Source organism: Alligator mississippiensis, chromosome 2 (genome assembly GCF_030867095.1).
Source record: "Alligator mississippiensis isolate rAllMis1 chromosome 2, rAllMis1, whole genome shotgun sequence".
NCBI lineage: Eukaryota > Metazoa > Chordata > Crocodylia > Alligatoridae > Alligator > Alligator mississippiensis.
The window spans coordinates 275648252-275669044 of record NC_081825.1 but is presented as its reverse complement, the minus strand read 5'-3'; the positions used below and the strand labels follow the sequence as shown (position 1 = coordinate 275669044).

At 41.7% G+C, this 20793-nt stretch overlaps 1 protein-coding gene across 2 annotated transcripts in view; it reads right to left on the bottom strand.

The window, feature by feature from the left end:
• Positions 1-20793, bottom strand: part of SLC24A4 (solute carrier family 24 member 4) — a 161957-nt gene that overhangs the window by 14961 nt on the left and 126203 nt on the right. For both annotated transcript variants that reach the window (XR_009460247.1, XM_006271078.3), the window contains exons 6-12: positions 19899-20002; positions 19227-19301; positions 16592-16617; positions 15748-15801; positions 13597-13739; positions 9063-9232; positions 6937-7078 (exon numbers count right to left, since the gene is read on the bottom strand). Coding sequence is in view for 1 of the 2 variants with exons in the window: in XM_006271078.3 (XP_006271140.2) it covers positions 6937-7078; positions 9063-9232; positions 13597-13739; positions 15748-15801; positions 16592-16617; positions 19227-19301; positions 19899-20002 (714 nt within the window). In the remaining variant the exon portion in view is untranslated. The remainder of the gene's footprint in view (positions 1-6936; positions 7079-9062; positions 9233-13596; positions 13740-15747; positions 15802-16591; positions 16618-19226; positions 19302-19898; positions 20003-20793) is intronic.

The following is a 20793-nucleotide window of genomic DNA, read 5'->3' as shown; positions in this document are numbered from 1 at the left end:
GCTGGGGAGTTTCCAGTTAATGAGAAATTACTTTATAATTGCTGTTCAGCACCCCAAGCATTTTTGCAGAGAAGGGAGATTGCTTCATAAATATTATTAAGGAGCTGGGTTTTTTTTTACAAAAGATGGAAATCTCCATTACAAGGCACTGGAAAAGCTCTTTTCACAACAGCCCTGGGAAACCAGACTTTCCTCTATCCAATATTATTACTATTTTCACTATACAGCTGAAAAAAGTATTATACTGTTTACTACTCTCCTTACAAACAAGAATGTATGTTGCTTCATTAGAGAATGCATCATTGATCTGGATTTTGCTCTCACTTGCATAGTTTTATACCTCATAACTCAGATTACAATGGAGTTATTTCTGACTTACAATACTGTAACAGGAGGAAGGTCATTTCTTTTTTTTACAAATCCATATATTCTACTCTGTCTATCAGATATTTTGGAATCCAACCATTCCAAGTACTCTAAAGAGGTCATTACATGGGAGGCTGATTACAATGTTTATGTGAACCAGGGGACAATACCAGCATAAACAGTCCTATACCCGTTTTCAGTATATTCCTATAATGCCTTTCATCACAAAGGAGCTTATAACCTTTATACTCATAGAAATCCCTTTCTCACTAAAATGCAGGCTTCTTGAGGTGAAAGGCACTGGTGTTGTTACAACTGTGATGAGAAGGGATATTTTTTGATCAGTGACAGTAGGCCAAAGTTCCTCATTCTAAGAAAAGTGTCATCAGATTTGTAATACCCACGCAGAACAGACAGGATCTCAGTCTCATCTGAAAGAGCCCTATGTGGTACATGGCAAAGAACTCAGTTTTATCTAGCTTAGACAGGGGAAAGGCTGTGACAGCACTGACAGAAGTCAATTGCATTGTTGCATGTAGTTGTGATAAAAGATATCACATCTGCTCAAAGAACCTTGCCTGCCTTGTTGCAGTTCAGGTATTTCAAACTTGATAGCTACTCCACTGAATCCACCCTTCGAAGGAATGTGAAGAAATGTGGTGGGAAATGAGTGCATAGCAATGGAACTTAACATTCGGAATACAGGAATCGCCGTGTCATTTCAAACCAATGGTCCATCTACTCTGCTACTCTGCCCCCTGACAGTGATGTACCAGATGCCTCAGAACAATGTTTCAAAACCCTCAAAAACAACAATATAAAGAAAACCTCTTCTTCACTTCAGGCAGTTACTGGTTTGCTCATGTACCAGAGGTTGAATCTTGACATCCTGTAAAAACATTTATCCTGTCTAGTGGTACTGCAGACAGCTTTAGTAAGCCATGTAGATCTCTAATTTAGAGATGGCTAAAACCAGGGCAAATTGCAGGAAACTTTCTGCAAATTGCCCCTCACCTATTCTGATTTTTTAAGGTCACTGAAATTTTGCTACATAAAAAAGAATCCAGTCGTCCCTAACTCTAATCCTATGAATTCTAATAAGTATTTTGCATTATAGGCAGAGGTGGTGCAATCGCCATCCTTGGAGGTGTTCAAGATGAGGCTGGAGAGGCACCTGGTTGAGCTTCTGAGCCCAATAACTTCCTGCCCATGGCAGGGGACCAGACTTGATGATCTTACAAGTCCCTTCCAGTCCTTCAATTCTATGATTACTGTATCTGTTACCAATGAATTATCAAAATACATGCTGAGAGAGACCTCCACTGATATAAACCAGAAAAACTGATACAGCTACACCAGTTCATTTTAGCTGAGGATCTGACCCACTCAATTTTGTTTTGTTTTCAAGTGTTTCATTCTGCCAGTTTTTAAATATATGGCTTTTAAAATCTTCTTTCATTTTGAAAACAAAGCAAAATCTTTTCCTACAATGAAAAATGATTTAACTACCCTGTCTTCTGAGTCCTAGTTAGATTTATTATTTACAAAGATGAGATTTAGAAGTAATTAAGATCAGGTATTTGGGAGAATGGATGGTACTTCAAGCACAGGTCTGTCCGACAGGGGGCCGGTCTTCTGCAAGGCTCTACCTTCCCTATATCCTTCCCCTTTCCTTTCAGGTGATGGGTCCTTATTCTCTGTTGACAGTGAGTATGAGTCGCTGGACCTTGATTCCTTCCAGACTTGGTTTAGCTCCTTGCTCTGCAACTTGTCAGTGTCTGTTTCCTCCAGTCAAATCTCCCTCCTCAGGCTTAGTTGTTCAGTTATACACTGCAACTGCCTTACTTCCTCCCTCTCTCTCTCTCTTCCCCTTTGTTGCTGTCTCCAGCTCCTCCCTCATGAGGCTCTGTTTGGTGATTATCCCTGGGTTGGCTGGTCTCACCTGGGTTAGTCTCCCTCAGCCTTGCTTCAGGTCTATTAAACTGAACTGCTTCACAGAGTCTCTCCCTAGCCCAGGAGTACTAAATCAGAGTGAAAAAAAAAAAAGAAACAGACTCTTGTCCACCATATCTGTGGTCCAGACTCTCAAATACACTAAAGCAAAGTTCTGAGCCCCCTGGCTGCTCTTCCAGGTTCAAAGGTCCAGCTAGGCTCACTTCAACTAGTTCAAACCTTGCTGATATTCTCCTAGTCGGCCTGGACAAATCCCTCCTGTGTCTGGACTGTCTCTACTTCCCTTGAGGCTACCGCTGGATCTATGGGTCTGCTCTTGCCCTCTTTTCAGTCTGCCTTGGCTGCCTGTCTCCCAGGGAACTCCCCCTGTATGCCCCCTGCCCTCCAGTTTGTGGGGCCAACCCCCCACTATCCCACCATCCATTGTCACTTATCTCACCGGATGTGCTAGGGTTGTCCTTTGCTCATGGTTGCCTGGTCGCAATGTTGCACAAGGGTTTGGCTGGCCAGGTCCCCAGTTCTGCTGGTCCTCCTCTCGGTCCAGCTGCACCGTCTTTGTTTTGGGAGACACTGAATGCCGCATGTCTTTCAGTGTCTCCCTTTAAACAGCCTGGGCTTCCTCCTGGGCCAATCAGTGCTGGCTCCCTGGGACACACGTTCTCCAGTCCCTGGTGCCTGCACACCCCTCCAGTTTCTCCGTGCACCTCTTCTCCAGAGTGCCAGTTTCCCACCGGTGCTGCCAGTCCCACAAAGGTATAACAGGGGTTGTGTCCCAGCCCTTGCTACACCAGGGTAGCTGGTTTTATTACCTTCCATTTCAAGATGGGCCAGAAGCAAATCTTGAACATTAACATCTCTCTGAAATTTGGGTTTGAAATCCATTTCACAATCCAAACTGGACATAGTATCAAAATACAATCTCAACTTTCTTTATGTAATTGTCTCTGTTTCCAATCACATGCTCCAGAGCCTTAGTTCTATAACTGAGCCTCACTGCAGAAGGAGCATGAACAGCGCAATGAGCAGGACATAGACACAGTACGTAAAAAATCAGTATCACACAGAAAAAGAACTAGTACTTTAAACTTCACTTACATCTATTTCTGTTTCAGGTGAAACTTGTCCTGACAGAAGTAACTAGGACAGGTAAATCTGAAGTAAATCAAACTCACGAAAAGAAAAGTGCTAGAGAACAGCAGAAAAAGAAATGTTTAAACCAGTGGTTCTCAATCTTATTAGACTCCCTTGGACTCAAGGCCCTCCTTGCAAATTCTCAGCTCTTTGTTTTCACTTGATTATTTTACTACAGAAAAATAATAAATTATTTTATTGCAAAGAACTCAGAAAAACCACAACAGGTCAGAATGGTTTTGACACTAAGCATTCCTATTTGAAATTTCTGGGTTTATCCTGTGAATGATGTTTGCACACTAAGTATGTGTAACATTGTGTGGCACTCCACAACACCCTCCAAAGCATCTCAAGGCACCTTATGGTGCCATGGCACTCCGGTTGCTTAGACAAATCATTGACCATTTTAACTGAAGCTCTAAAAATATCAGAAGTGAATTCTCTACTTAGCACATTGCAATCACTTGATTTGGAACATGTTTTCAATGCCTATTCTTCATAGAGTTCTTTATAGTACAGAAAAATTCATGAACTTTTGATCTTTAGATACACATATATGCCTTATTCCTAGTCTGAAAATATATCAAAAGAGAGAGACAGAGGGAATGCTGGGAAACTGTCTGAAAATTACCTTTCTCCCTAAAGCCAATTTCAAATGTCAGATATTCTTTAGGCTACTGATTGTACCATGGCACTTAAACAACAATAAAGCATAGTGTAGTTTCTTTACATGTCTCTCAATGCTATTAACGAGGGTGCTTTTGAAAAAAAATTAAAAATTCTCCCTCAGAGCACAGGAGCTGAGCAATGAGAATCCAACAGATAAATGGCTCCAGCCAGAACAACAAAAACTAAAAATAATTAGAAGAATTTTAAATGCCCAACTATCCTGTTGGTCTGTAAATTCTTATAGGGGTACATCTACAAATGCAATTAATGTGAAGCAGTAAACTCTGGAGTTTATTGCCAGTTTGCAGCGCGGCACCAAAATTTGACACAGGGAGATCCTGGTGTCAAAAAAGGCCACACCAGAAAAAAGCAGCATGGTACATGCAATGCACCAGCTCAGTGCCACTGCTGCCCCAGGAGGTCCCCAGGCCCCCAGGTAAGGCTGCTGGGGCTAGCACAGGTGCTGGCCCCAGATTTCTGTACCCCATCTGAAACAATTTGGCGTGTGCCAGAGCATGCATACAGGGGCATGCCCTAGGACACAAAGTAGTGGCAAACACAGGCCCCTGCACCTGCATGCTCATCTGGATATATCCAGGGAGCCCTACTCTGATCTATACAAAGGGTTTCATTTATGAAGAAGTCGTTTTAGTTCTGCACAAATCTAGAAAAAGTAAAAGTTCTACCAGTTTGCTCTCTGCATTGCATTTGCCCAGTTTTTGAACTATTCAAGAAGGTGAAATGAAATGTAGAACTATGTTACTTCAAACAAAGCTGGTAACAAAAGTTTTTTTCTAAAAAAATTCTTATTTACAAATGTAGTTTTAATGATTTCTTTAAGTGTAAAATTTTATAGTGATGACTGATTGCCCACATTGGCATGACCAGGTGCCTACATCTAAACAGTGCAAACAGTAAAAAAAACAAAAAGCAAAGACACAATTCCTGCCCCGCTTCAAAAAAAAATCATTCAATTCATCCAGAGGTTGCTGAAATCCATTTAATCCATTTAATAGGTCTGTCTTCACAGGACAATGGTTGACTCTGTTTTACCATGAGGTGTACGAAGATACTTACTGATCGCATAACGAATTAAAAAATAATACACATAACTTGAAGTGGGAAAATATGTGATTTCCATCAATCAAGCAGTGGAGACACAAATGTGTACTTCTGCTTTGTGCCCCATTGCATGTCCCTGCATGCGTGCTTCAGTGAGCAACTAATTGTCCTGGGTAGGGGTAGGAGAGACTGGGGCCAGTACCTGTGCTGGCACTAGCAGCATTACCTGATGTCTTGGTGCAGCAGGGGTGCAGATCTGGCAGCACGGAGCCTAGCTCACACCCAGAGTGTTGCTCTAGATGGCCAGTACTCTGTGTGTACACTACAGATGTATGTGCCGCACCACTTTTTCCTCCATTGTTTTTGCTACCAGGATTTCCTGGATCAAATTTGTAGCATGGGGCATGTTTTAATGTTCCAGGTGTGTGGTTTGTGATGCTGCAAAGAGGTTTGTGGCACCACAAGTCACACGTGACTGAATGTCTAGATGCACCCAGTGGGTGTATGTACATGTGAAATTAATGCGATGCAATAAACACCAGAGCAGTTTGTGCCAGAGTAAACTGCTCCTGGGCACAGTGTCTACATGTGTACCCAGGACAGCAGCAATTTGAGCTGGGGCAAAGCAGGCCCCCAAGTGGCTAGGCTGACTGGGTGCAATTTATGCCTGCAGTCACCATCTACACGTGCGTTTCAGCACAGTAAATTACTTGGGGACAGTCCCATCTTACAGCTGAGTTAATTAGTTTACTGCACCCTAATACCAGCACATGTGCAGATGGTGACACTGTACTGCAGAGCTAATTAGTCTACTCTGCAGTGAAGTGCACATGTAGATGTACCCAGGGTCTTTTTCAGTGGGCACCAGGGACTTCTCAATCAACAGCATTTCTGCTATGACCCCTATAAATTTACCAGTGGCCCCCTCAGAAATCAAAGGATGTTCTTTTCCCTTTCACTCTGCCTATAATGTTCTTCCTCACTTTCATTGGGAGCAGGGTTTATTTTTCATTGTAATGTTGCCATTTGCCATTAGGCTGCTGGTAAGCAAAACTCTGGAAGTGTCTACATTTCAGTGGTAGAAAGTACCACTACCTAATTTGGAAAGTACTTTGGGATGAGTTAATATGTAAATTACTATGCAAATCATCATGATAAGACTTTGCCCGTATATAGCCCTTTTCATCACTCAATATTAAAGTACTCCCAGAAGGAGGGTATTACTACGTACACTTGACCTATAAGCTCCAGACATATATGCATGCATGCAGCCCAGTATTTCACAACATTCGTCTGAGTCTCCATCTTTTTTCCCTTTTCTTTAGGAAGACTTTCTTTCTTGTGATTAATATACCTGTCTACATCAGTCTAGTTTTCATCAGCAGGCCAGTCTACCCCAAAGTTATTATTGGGGCATTGCTGATTAGCTTGGTCTACGTTGAATCTATGTTTTTGATATTCTTTCTCCAGAAACCACCGTTCTGTATCTAGTAGGAACCTGGAAAACTCCAGACCAGTGTCAAGTGTTTACTCTCATTTCTAACAGCGCTGTGCAATCCTGTTGCTACACATTAGCCTGAACCTAACTGGCATCTATTTTACTATAGTATAACTTCTTGCTGTGTCTATCCTTCCACCCAGGCATCATAATTTCGAATCATGAATCTTGTCTATTTTGACATCCTAAATCCCAGCATTTTAATTGTCTTCTGCTCAGTCTTCGTCATTCTCTTTTGTCCTGAAGGGCAGGCCTACCTGGTATTGAAAAGGGAGACAGGTTATCATGCTCATTCTCTTCCTGGTTTTCCACATGGATGTTCCCATTTTCAATGTTCTCATGCTTCCCGTTCTGAAGCGGTTTGCTTGTGCCATTGGCAGACTGAATCAGTCGCTGACGCTGCACAGAGATACACACCAAAAGCTGTAAAATTTTGCTAATCTTGTCAACTCTGTTCTTTGAAACCATACCACTTTCCACCTCCTGAAAGGAGGCTTTGGATATCACATTCTCAAATACATTCTGAGTACAACTTAATGATTATAGCTCATCCAGAATCATCTCATCTAGTTTTTGTCTAGGTCTCATGAGATTTCAACCCTCAGACCACCAACTGTGCTTATACCTGGGCACTGTGATACTGCACAGCTGTGCTTGGAGAAGGACACTGCACTATAAGAGAGGATATCCTTCAGATTATACATTAACCATGGGACCTTCTATCCAGCCCTGATTCTCTACCCCCATAAGAATTCAAGGATCCTATGGTATTTCACAAACAGAATTAACTCTACTATTTTCTTGCCTGATAAAACAAACCATAATGATGACTGTGTATGGCTACTGCAGAGATATGTAGGGATACCTGTCTGAGAAATGCTTGCTACATTAATTGCACTATGGTAGCTACTGTTGTCACCATTAAGCATCAGCTTTTACCCAGGATTATCAAACAGTGGGACGTGAGATACTAAGCAAATTTTCTAATTTCAGAAAAAGAATTAGCTGCCTTAGGTGGAATGATTACTATTGGTAACTCATGTCTTTTAAAGGACAGTTGCAAAAATTAACTGAAATATACTTAATAATGCCCTGATTGTCTAAAGTTCTGCCAGCATATGAAACAATTAAGACCTATATAACTGAAAGGGGTATTAAACACTTAGAGAACTCAAATCCACACATATTGCCGAACCCATGCAATTTGGAAGTTTGGATACAGGAAAACAGATCCAATCTACCTCGAAGCTTGGGTTTTCTTTTGCCAACACTGAACAGCTTGCAAACACCTTTCTTGACATAGCTCTACTAAAAATAATTTCTAAGTGATTGGCTAATTGGTTTGAAAGCAGCTGTTTTAGAGGACTGACTGCTACTAGCAATTTATCTGATCTTCTCTTGCTCCTGACACTGTACTTTGGAGATGATTTCCTAAAACCATTTCAGTGTATTATTGTTAGTTGGATTTTGTAACAAACACACTACATTTCCCTTATGCTTCCTTGGGGTGTTCGGAGTAGTTAGTAGTGCTATACTGTCCTCTGTGTTTTTAGAACTTGCAAAGGCCTATTTCCACTATACTTGGGATTGCTAAATTAAGTAATTAACCTCTCTCCCCTCCAAAAATACACCTTTTCTTATACTCATATGTAACTCAGAAATGAAGAGGGGAATCTTGGCTGCATAATGTCAATGTGAATTCTTCCATCAACTTTTAACAGAGAAATTTCACATTGTTTTTCTTTTACGAATGTAATGCTACTGGCCATTTTGAGGACTTTTGCCACAGGGTTATGACGAGAAAGACAATAAATGGTGGTGGCAATGGGCTCAAAGTGGGCTAATCTGAGCCTGCCTGAGGCACGCTCATCTTGTGAAAAGGTTCTGATCTGTTTTCTCCTTTGTGTTATCAACGGTTCGAGATTGTGAAGTTTAAAGACATAAGGCAATACTTGATGCGATTAAGAGAATGCTGTCCAGGCACTAAAAGAGCTCTTAGAAGTTCCACGGTTGACTTATTCCTTGTTATTCCCGCCTCAGTTTCACCATTTGTATCAGTGCTCAAAGGCAATTCTATGCTAAAGGGGAAATACATTGTTCTTAGTGAGAGGATCTTTCTAATCTTTATTCCTAATTCCTTTCCAGGGAATCCCTACTACAACTGTCTATCCTCCAAAGAGGGTCTCATCATCACATTCAGTCCACTGACTGGCATAGCTGCCAAACAGAGACATAGATTTCTTCTTCCCTAGACGCTGAGTTGAAGAACCAAACTCTGATTCCAACCATAAAATCATCCTTGGATAGGAACTCAGCCTGGAAGAGTGGATTTTTGGCTGATCCAACTCATACTACTTATTTGCTATTTCCTCAGTGAACTTACCTCGTTAATAATGAGTCTGCTTGCCATTCGCATTCTGGTTCTTGGTCCAAATTTATTTGTTATCATTATTCGTAAGCCGGCTTCAGGGAAACGGAATTTTGGTGGGCTGGAACAGATGATCTCATCCACCATCACTACAGTGTTTTTGCCGTACTGCTGTACTCCCTTCACTATTGATCACAATGCCAAGGGTTAGTTGCAAAATTTTTTCAACATCCTTCTCTTTACCTAGAGTTGCCCTAATTGGGTTTGTTTAGGGGATCACATTCACTTGAACTCTTGAATTTGCTAGCATCTATTCTGTAATGTTTCTTAAGTCTTGTGTACCTGAAAATCACTGGGTCTGCCTGATTCAGGCCATGTGGTAAAGAGATCTTTCACTCTCTTGAGGCAGCAGCCCCAGAGCACAGAGGAGTGAGAACAGGATGATCATTCATGTTGGGCCATCTAGCTTATAGCCCATTATCATTCATCATGGTTTATAGAAAGTTTTTCATGAGATCACCTGATACTGGGAAAGCACAGGCAGTTCCCTAAGAATGGTAATGCTGCTGTTCAGTTGTTTAAGGTGCTTAGCATCTATAAAAAGCATATTGCTAATTCTAGAGTCCCTGTTGGTGTGTTAATTGTCCGAAACATCTTCACTAAGTTTAAAGACTATAATCAATGTCTCGATTGCTTATGGGGCTTCAAACTACCTAATTTAATCTAATTCCTCCTGGACAACTAATTACAATTGATCCTTTGCTGCAGGTAAAGGAACTCTAAATTGTACGAAGGCAATAGTTTTGTGCCACTGTTCTACAAAAGCCAAAGAGGTAAAATTATACTAGGGATCAATACAAATATAATCAAGGGCTTAACAACATGCCAGTATTTCCATAAATGCTACAAACTACACATAGCAAGCACAGCAAGGCTCAGCAGACAGGAGACATACCAATGTGTGTTAGAAAACAGGGCAGTAAATAATGCATTTGGTTGAAATTAAATAAAAATGAGCCCCAGTGCAAGGGAAAAAAACAGCATTCTTTATTGCTTGTGTTATTGCTTTGCATTGCTTGGGTTTTTTTCTTATGGCCGGCAAGTTACTTACATTAAGAAGAGGAAGAGAATTTAGGAGGCAAAAGTGAAAGATAATTATTAGTGCATGGTTTCAGCCAGAAAGCAAAGGAAACCTGGGAAAACATTTATCTTAACCAAAGGAATCAGAATGGATCTATCATAAATACATAGTAATCTACATAGTTAAAGAAACTAAAACCATATATGATGAAATACTGTTGTGTTTTCAAGATGTTGTCAGTATCAGTACGTACATGCAAACAACACTGGCTGTCAAAGCCTATGGTATCTTCTAACACTTTTATTTTGGGTTTTGAGGAAAACATCATCTGATTGTCACTCAGAAAGAGAAACTCAGAGAAGATGTAAATCACCAATACACTATAAGCCTCTCTGTAGCTATGGAAGTAGAACACCACATAACAGTGTTTTCTGTTTTACTAATATATGACTTTCTTTGGGTTTACAGTATTCACCTGAGGCACCAAAAACAAGTCTTAGATTTCACATAAAATGTCCTAATCAGTAGGTGGGTTACATAGCTTTGACATGTAATTTAATCACTGATAGAGGATGGATGTAGGAATAATTTTGGTAACAGTAAATCAGAAATTATCCTCCCACTCCTTTTATCTTCACAAATTAAACTAGCTGAATATTGAAGGTGATGACACAAAGAAAGGAGTGAAGGAGCCCTTGTAATGTCTCTCTACAAAGTGATTAGGCTGAGATTGCTTTTATTGCAAAGGTGGAGCCAGGATACCCAGGAAAATCCTGTATCTGGCCTCACCTTCATTTGAAGAGGGCTCAGTCACAAGAGCCTAACATTTGCTTTAATAAAGAAGAAATGTTTGACAACAAACCCTGGTAAAGAATAAAGCTGTGACATCATTGATTTAACAGAGTCTCACTAGATTAGTAGCTCTCAAGTGAGTTCCTCCAGTGAAGTCTCCAAAGCACTCCTTGATCTCACAACATGACAGGGAAAACAACACGGAAGCACTACAGTCGCTGTGGACTTAATTCTAGGAGCACTAATGAGTTTGTGGCAAAACATGCACAGGTTTGAATTGAGGGCAAAAGCCTCAGCTTTGATGTGAAGTGCATAGATCGCAGGTGCATGACTCACCCCAGCCTTAAGGCTGACACAGCACATTTCTTCTGTGCTCTCCTAAGAGCTCCTCAATCTGACTCCAAATGTTACTGAACACACATGCCTTGCCCCATAAATGGGCCCTATTTAAAAAATGGCATAAGTGGTTTCTAGAAATGAGAGAAAGTGAAAAGCATTGTCAGTTTTTCCTTTGTGCATTTTCCAGGGCAGATATCTTCCAGGTGCAGCATTTCCTTTTAATACATTTGGCAAACTTTCTGCTCCTCACTAAGGGGCTAGCTCAAAGCTCAAAGACTTCAATAGACTTTGGATCAGGCCATTGGGCATCTAACCTGCATTCAGTTCAGAAACACAACACACTTTTATCAAGACTTTCTGTTAATAGGCAGGAATCAAACCCATGCCATCTAAGGGAAGTGTGGGTCAATATAATAAAAGTCAAGGGCACTAAGCCATGGTGCTCATACTTTTAAACTAGGAGCATTATCAAGAGTACAAATCGTTTGCCTTCACTTCTGTGTGTGAATTCACCTTCGAAATTGAATTTTTCCCAGGGTGAAAAGCACTCTCTATATGAATATCTAGTAATGGAAGCTTTTATATTTCACCAGTGGAAGATCTTGAAAGTAATAACTTAGGAGTACCAAAAAGGTACTTGTACAATGTGTGAACCCCCTTTTATCTGCATCTACAGTAGCAGAATCCTAATAATCAGGATGAAGGAAGTTCCTAACACAGAACAGTTGTTCTTTGTCAGAAATAATCAGACTTCATTCTTATATATAGGAGGAGATCAAGGTTGGATCCAAGTCCCGCTGAGCTCAAGGGAGGTGTAGCAGTAGACTCAAAAGTTTGAGAGCCACCAATTGGAGGCAAGACCCCAAAGGCTGAAGGCCAGCTGGGTTGCTGCCTCACAGTTGTTGGTAGATGTTCTGTTTCAGAGGACTACTGGCAGCACCTGAGGAAGGTGAGCTGAGCTATGTGGAAAACAGCCAAGAACAAATTAACAGAGAAGTAAGACAAAGTCATAACATGCTATGACCTGAGGTGCAGTAAGCAGCCACGTCATGATCTTCGGGAGTAGGTTCTTGCTACCTGATGCTCTCCATTGTAGAGCATTCATTGTTTTTCCAGTATAATCTCAGATATCTGGCAAGAGGGGGATACTGAGGCTGAGGAAGTTGAGGGCTGTGAGCCTCAGAGTTCAAGGGAAAGAGAAAAGTAAATGGGGATGAAGTCTTTTATGGGGAATAGTTGGAGTTGGCAAAAATTGATGGGTCTAGAATTGTGTTACCCTCCTTACACAATGCCTCAAGCCTCCTTCTTCTTTTCCTTTTTATTTTACAAACATGAACTAATTATTTGATTCTTTATGCTACTGTAGCACCTAGAGACTCCACAAGAGATCAGAACCTGTATTATGCTGTGCCCTGTTCCCTCACATACAGTAAGAGAAAGTGTTGTCCACTTCTAATCTAAATACATAAAGAAGACAAAGGGAGAGAAAGGCTGTTCGTACTGTGAGCCTCTAGAGAATGAGATGGATCTAAAATGTGCCTGGAAAACAAAGCCCTAAGTCTTATATGACCAGATGTCTGTCTTAAATGGTGACTTCAATTCAAAATATACAACAGAAACTTAAAATTGCTTGTATGTAGTGAAATAATAAGACCTGATTAGTCAGAAAGACCTCAAGGAGTGAGACAGTTTGAGCCTCAAAGGCAGTATGCATTTCGTTCTGTGGGGAGAGGCAGCGATAAGAAGCAGCTATGAAGGGAAGTTAGCAGAGTAGAGACAAACTCTCAGGCAGCATTGGCAGCAGGATGCCATCTTTCCCCCTGGAGCTGAAACTGCCTGCAAGAAATTTTGTTTCCATTTTGCACACAAGACTGAATACTAGTTTAGGAAGAGACCCCATTTCCCTTGTATGCAAACTTAGCCTCATGTTATATTGATTCCTTTTGCCCCATCTGCTGCTGTAGCTATCCCACGCTGATTCATGTTTCACTTACTGCCAATAATTTAAACATCTTAGTGAGAAAATGAGATTCCTCCTGCAAAGAAAAAGTATTTATTTTATGGGTGTGTAAAAGTACTTATTTGATGGGTGTGTAATTCGATCACTTATTCCTGATCAAGAAAACAGAAAACAGCAACACTACAAGGATATGAAGTAGCATGTTTCCATCCTCCCTGGAAAGAGCTATAATTCCCAAAGGCTTAGCTGGACTGAATTTGTCAAGTTAGCCCAATAACAATATCATCCTCCACAGCTGAACGTTACAAGTGCTTTGATCACCATTAAAAAATACTGTATGTCAATGCTTTGTCCAACTCCTGTCTGCTTAGCCTTACCTTTCAATAGCAATGGTATGGATGGGTCATCACAGCTAATGCCATAATATGCATTACCATCTTCCAGCTCATTGTTGACGGTGTTGCCATTTCCAACATTCTTTCTTTTGAAGGTAAAAAAGCTTTGCAATTTCACATTGTACCTGAAAATGTAAAGTGGAAGTCTGAGAATGCTAGATTGTTGGATCTTTTTCTTTTATGAACCCAGCCTGTATGGATGTTTTGTGATGACTAACATTAGTTTAGGAAAGATCAGACAGAGTATCACATTCAATATTGCAAAGTTAAATTTTGCCCCAGCTGAAGGTCATATTAGCAACTAACCAGGAGAATAAGGGTTGCACCTACCTCAAATAGACAGACTTTTACCACTCATATCTAAAAGGAAGATGTATCCTCCATTTACTGAGAAGCTCTAACTTATAAAAGGGATTCTCCCATACCCTAAAACTTTTTTCTGCTCTTACATGGGACATTCAATTTAAAAGGTTTCTGAAATTCACTGTAAAAGTACAAACAATTACATTTAAATGAATGCCATAAGGTTGGTCAGACATGAAATGAATATACCTCTTCATGGTAAAAAAGATTTTGCAGTCATCTCTTTGTTTTCTACCCACAATAACAGGACCTTTATACATTTTTCTGATGTGCACAACAGTCCTGAACCACACCTCTCCTTTCCTTAAGAAAAAGCACCCTCTTCTCTCTGAACCTTTATAAGAACTTTCTGAATTAAATTCCACCTTCTGTAAGGACATTTATTTCACATTATAGAGGTGTTTTGTCTCTGTTTTGCTAGACCCGTGCAGTAGAGATCCTGCTGCTGTGAAAATTGCTAAGCAATTTATTCCTGAAAATTGAAAGAAGTGCAAAATAAAGCTGTATATCACCTTTGTGCAATTTCCATGCAGATGCATCTTGCTGTGTCAGGTTTTGGTTAAGACTAGCTAGTGCTATGTACCAACATACAACACACCTAAACATGATTCACTGGGTGGGGAGGGTGAGGGGGGAAGGAAGGCAGAAATAATTTCAATCCACGGGCTGCCAGGGACCTAGACCACTGGGAAGACAGCTAATTAAGTCATGCAAGAGGAAGAGTGCCTGCTATGTTGACCCTTCTATGTGGCCTAAGAATGCTATCATTAAGCTTTGGTTGACCCTGGCTTTGGGAGGCAGGAGCTGGGGGAGGTTGGGAACATAAAACGGATGGTTTTCAGGGGGGAAGGCAGAGAGTTACAAATAGGAAAGCTAATCAGCTTCCTGTGGGAGGGATGCCTCAGGAGTTTTCACAGAGGGTGAGAGTGAAGGATAACAGTGTCTCTACATGGCAGGACTGGTGTGGAAGATCCTTGCACAGGTGGCAACTTATTTCTTGTGGTCAGTTACCCGGACAAAACATGGGTGCTTGTAAAACTGACAGCGGTGCCAGGATTGGGACCTAAAACAGGGGAGTTACCAATTCACAGGGACACACAGGGCAACATGTGCTAAATAGCATGTGTTAGAGCAGACTTGATTAACTGAGTCTGCTACAGAATGCACTCCAGCAGCCTCAGCGCCACGTGTATTCAATGTCCCTGCATTTCAAAATGGCGGCAGGGGCGCTTTAACTGAAGTTCATTGAGCCAGCTTTATTTAAAGTGCTCCCACTGCCATTTTGAAGCACAGGAAACTGAATACACATGATGGTGCAGGTGCTTTCATTACAGTGGCTCTCAGAGCTGCTCTAATTAAAGTGCCACCCACTCCATCCTGGACCACGTGTATAGATGCCCACAGTCACCCTCTTGGAGTAAAACTAAGGCAGTCTTAAAGTTTCCCCCAAAAGTACTCCCAAAATATAATCATTTTCTATTTATCTATAACTGCAGGCTACTTTACTCCCACATAACTAAGAAAAAAATGGGTTTATGACACTTCTTTTAGCTACCTCTGAGACTTACTGCAGTTTATTAAGCTACAACAAGAAAACATCCAAAGACCAGCTGATGCTTGCAGTACATATTCAGAGAGTAAACTGATCTAGCACAAAAGTGGGAGAGATAAGACAAGGCAATGAGATTCTGCCGTTATCCTCAGCTGAAGATCAAAGCATGATAATAGTCAAATTACAATTAAAAGAGCAGAGAAGGGAAGATCACTTACTTCATGATAAGTATATAGAATGAATACATAATGATGAGTACAAGGCTTTCCCACCTCAAAGAGAGAAAAGAAAAAAGATTAATGGGGCTATTTAAGCTGCTATCACCTTAAGATGTTTTGCGTAGGGATGTGGTATAGGTAACCTGTGGGTTTTTGTGCAGGCTTCCCATTGTTAATGCTAGAAGGAGTATCAGCAGAACAGGAGAGGCAAAAGACCTTGGGGTTTCAATAAACACAAATATAAATATTATGAAATTTTTCATTTTGGAGCCATACTGTAGCTAGTGAAGCCAGAGTTGCAGTCTGTCATGTTCCACATTAGAAACAGTAGGAGAAGCTGTGCTGGCAGAAGGCCTCCAAACCCACATCATTCAGGTGGTGGGGGGAGGGGAGGGTCTTATTATTTCTTTTAGGAGATGCACGAATTCTTCCCACGTTATGGCTCAGACTGCTAGCTGGGGTATGGGAGATGAAGGCACAGCCACATACCACAACCACTTTGTGTTAAGAAGCACTCTTCCACAGTATGATTGCAAAGAGCAGTGCAACAGGATTTCAGCTTCCCTCTTTGTGGGCGAGTAAAGCAGGAAAGGGTTCCTTGAACCCCACACACCATACTGGCAGATGCAGTCTGATGTGGCTGTTAATGTTTTCTAGTTATTCCTTTTTCTTTAGTTGTAACTATTCATCATCCAAAAGAGCCTAATCAAAGATAACAGGCAGTATTTCCTAGGGGCAAAATACAGTTCTCACTCATGGGATAAACATTAAGTCTCACTAAATTGCAAGTCCAGTTTCTGAACAGTCTCACAGAGATTGCACCACTGAAAAATACTTAACTTACCATACTATTTTCTCATCATATATGAACTAGAAGAAAAAAGAAAATGAACAAATAAGTCAACCAGTTCTCCAATCCAGTTTTAAGAAGTCAGCCACGCAGCCGGCAAAACATGCCCGTAGGGACTGATGGTATTTTGTCATCTGCAGCCTGGTACTACTGGAGCTTTCCCTTCCCCACTCTTCCCATCCTCACCTCCTGCCAGGGCCAGATCTAGAAGGGGCACAGTACCTCAGGTGCACCCCCACTTTTACTCTTGCTCCATTCAACAGCTGCTGAGGGAGACTGGCTACCCAGCTCAATATTACACTGGACTACAGGAAGAGGAGGTAGCTGGTAAAAAGGGAAACCAGGGGGAGGAGCAGGTGGAGAGATTTAAAGGGGATATGTGATTCTCAACCCTTAGGGAGACAGGAGATGCAAGGGGGGGAGGGAAACCCCCTTCCAGTCCCCAGCCTCTACCTGAGGGAGCAAGTGCAGCCTCTAGTGCCACAGTTGCTCTTCCAGGGACTTGCAGGCTGTGGTCCAGAGCCACCTGATCCCATGCCCCCAACCCAGTCCTCCAGAGCATGCCAAAAAAGAGGGGAAGGGGATAGGCTGAAAAGCAGTTTCATGTATGCACATCCAGTCACCTGCCCACAGCAGAGCGTGCTGCTTAGAGCAGGCAGCACAGGAGCTGCCGGAGCCTAGAAGAAGGTATGTGTACCACTTGCTCCTCCCCAGTACCCATGGCTCCTGGCTGCCCTGAGCAGCGCACACTGCTGCATGCAGGCTTTTCAGCCCAGCTTGTCCCCCTGCTTCTCACATGCTCCCACCACAGTGGGGTCAGGTGGCTCAGGACCCTTAAGTGAGAGTCCCCAGAGGAACAGCTGTGACAGTAGAGGTGCTTGCTCCCCCAGGCACAGGCTGGGGACTGGGAAGAGATGCCCCTCATTCCTCCCCTCTCCCCGAGCTCCATTTGTGTTCTGTTGTACCTTGCTGCCTCACTGAGCCCCTCGGTGCCCCTCATGTGCCATGTGTGTGCACCTTGCCCTGTTGGCTGGGTGTTTCTGGGCTGGCGTTCAGAGGGAGAAACTCCAAGCCCCTTAGCTGGAGTTTAGGGGGAGATTGCCTTGGGGGGAATAAGGCCAGATATTGACCCACGGGTTCCCAGTCCTGAATACTGACCTGGACCCATATCCAGATGCCACATTGGGAGCAAAAGTGCACAGGGCCAGATAGAGCAGGAGAGAACAGTTTGAAGGGGTGACTGCTATACTTATATACATTTTCTATTATATTATATATGACTGCTATACTTATATACATTTTATATTATATTATAATATTAGTAATGCATTTAGTTAATTAATATCATGTTACTTAATAATGTAACATTTATACTATGCAAATAATATATTTATTTTTTAAATGGGGTGCCAATAAATTCTGAATTTTTCCAGAGGGGTCTGAAAAGGTTGAGAACCACTGGGATAGGGTAACAGTGTGGAAACCTGGAGGTTCCCAGGGTTCAGCTTCAGGGTGGGGGGGAGGAAGTCCCATCTCCTTTCCCCCCTGTCATTCCCCTCCAGGTGGGAAGTGTAGCTGGTGCCATAGAAAGCAAACTGTTGGTATCAAAGCCAGCAGGTAATCGGGTAGGCAGTGTAGAGCCCTAAGTTGGGCTCCAGGGGTCCAGGAAGGGTGCTGCACCTGAGGAAATATCCATCCCTGTCCCCCTGTTGCAATAATGGAGCAAACTACCCTCTCTGAAGCCAGAGAATGGGTCAGCCAACACAGTGTCCTGAGTCATGATCTTCAGAGTGTGACTCTTCCACATGCATAGGTAGCTGGGCTCCGCACCCCAATCCCCTGCAGCTGCACAAAGAACAGCAGCAGTGAAAGCCTCACTTCTATTTAAGGGCAGCACTTTAAGGTGTCCCAAAGCCATGTCTGTCTGCAGCCCTCTTGCAATGTTTGTTGCAGTCCCATACCTTATGGATCTTACTCATTCATGTCACTATCTTTGCGAGAGGCTGCTATTAATATTATTCAGCTAAATAGGGTAAACATATGTATGAGAGAGAGACATGCATGCGCACTCAGTATATATGATTGACAGAGAGTAGGAGCACGTACTTTGGAAATGGCTGGCATTCCAATAACAGTATGGACTGTCTCCAATTTTCAACAACCAAAGCCATAGAGTTTCTCCAAAAGCTACTCTAGAATTGAAGTTTTCCAAAAATGCTGCCCCTTTAGCTGGTTGCTATGATTGTGCAGGACTAACCCATGTGCAGAAGCAAACAGTCATTCTTCATCCCCAACATGGAGATGCAGATTAGAAATCCATCCACCAAGAAAAATTGCTTGGATTAGGGTGGAATGCTACCTACAGACAGAGAAATGCAGTCTGCACAGTGTATCAATGGACTGTCTTCCAAAACTTTATGGGCTATAGGCTATGCCAGCCTTCTGCCTGGGGCTCTATGAGGTTTTTTATTTGTGCCAGACTGGAAAACCCTTACTCACCCTGATAACTCATCACTTCTGCCCCTCTCCTGGGACAGCTTACATAAATAACCACTTACCAATGTAAAGACAAGGCTTACAGTCTGGCCCTCTGTAATTAAACATATTCATGATTAAAAGGGTCACTCACAGCAATAAGTATAATCACAGACAGCGTGTAGTAGACAGAATCCCTGAACACAGCCCACCAGGTGAGACGAACCACCTGAAAAACAGGCACAAAGTTAGGCCACAAAATAATTGCTATTCCAATATTTTAAAGGTAAAGTAAGTATTTGATTTTCAGTTATATTCATATGAGTAGTCCTTCTGAAGTCAACTTCAATATTTGTTCAACTAAAATTGCATACTTAAATGTTAGCAAGATTGGATCTTAACATGCATCTATAATTACCACCATTGCTAAAAATCTATAAAGCTCATCACTAATTAAACCTATTTATTACTATTTTTTTATTTGTCATGGTTTCAGTTGTAAAGTATAAGGATGCTGTTCTGCTAATCAGTGATTCCCATTTAATTTTATTTTAAATCAAATATATCCAGAAATAAATAACCCTGATATTCAGAAACAAGTTCTTGAAAAGACTTTTACTTCAGAGCACAAACTGATCAGTAGATAGGTTAGGAAGGAAATATCCTCCCAATATGCACACTGGAATTGGCAACAGAACATGGGACTGGAACATGGGAAGTAATTGCCTTTCTCTAGGTGTCAGTTATCAGTGATTTGGGGAAGCTAAGGCTGCAGCTGGACCTCTGGCAACATTAGCCATTTCCAAATGCAAAGTAAACTACTCACCTGTCCTGCAAATATCCCACAGACACCAATAATGCAGAGGATGTTGAAAACTGCAGAACCAACAATTGTCCCCACTCCTACATCACCATGAGTGATAAATACACCTGTAGAAAAAGCAATTGAATGAGTTATTAAATCTATTTATTTGAAACATGCATTAAACAGTGAGGAATAAATTATTAATTGAAAGTATAATCAAAACAAAACTCTTAATGAATGGAAACATTTCAATTGCACCTTCTGCAATTTCAAGGTAGGTAACAGTTCCATGCTTAGCTTGAAAAATTTCATATATTTTTTTTAATTGGAAGCAGAGAACTGCTTCCTCTTGTCAGCTACTTCAAGAGGAAATGCTGTCTTTCACAGTTCTGCTGGTAGTGGTGAGTAGTACTTCATTAGAACAGATGGAAAAACATATCGTGTCACATGAAAACTGTGAAATACAGCTGATTTCAAATGTTGTAAGAAAACACAAGAACTTTCTATCCAGCCTATTAACTCCAAGATCTGTTTCTTCACTACTGCTGCCTAGCCAGTTATTCCCATTTTCCTGTATTTGATTCAAATGTTCAAGGGTTGCACTTCATAGATTCATAGATTCATAGATGTTAGGATCGGAAGGGACCTCAATAGATCATCGAGTCCGACCCCCTGCATAAGCAGGAAAGAATGCTGGGTCTAGATGACCCCAGCTAGATGCTTATCTAACCTCCTCTTGAAGACCCCCAGGGTAGGGGAGAGCACCACCTCCCTTGGGAGCCCGTTCCAGACCCTGGCCACTCGAACTGTGAAGAAGTTCTTCCTAATGTCCAATCTAAATCTGCTCTCTGCTAGCTTGTGGCCATTATTTCTTGTAACCCCCGGGGGCGCCTTGGTGAATAAATACTCACCAATT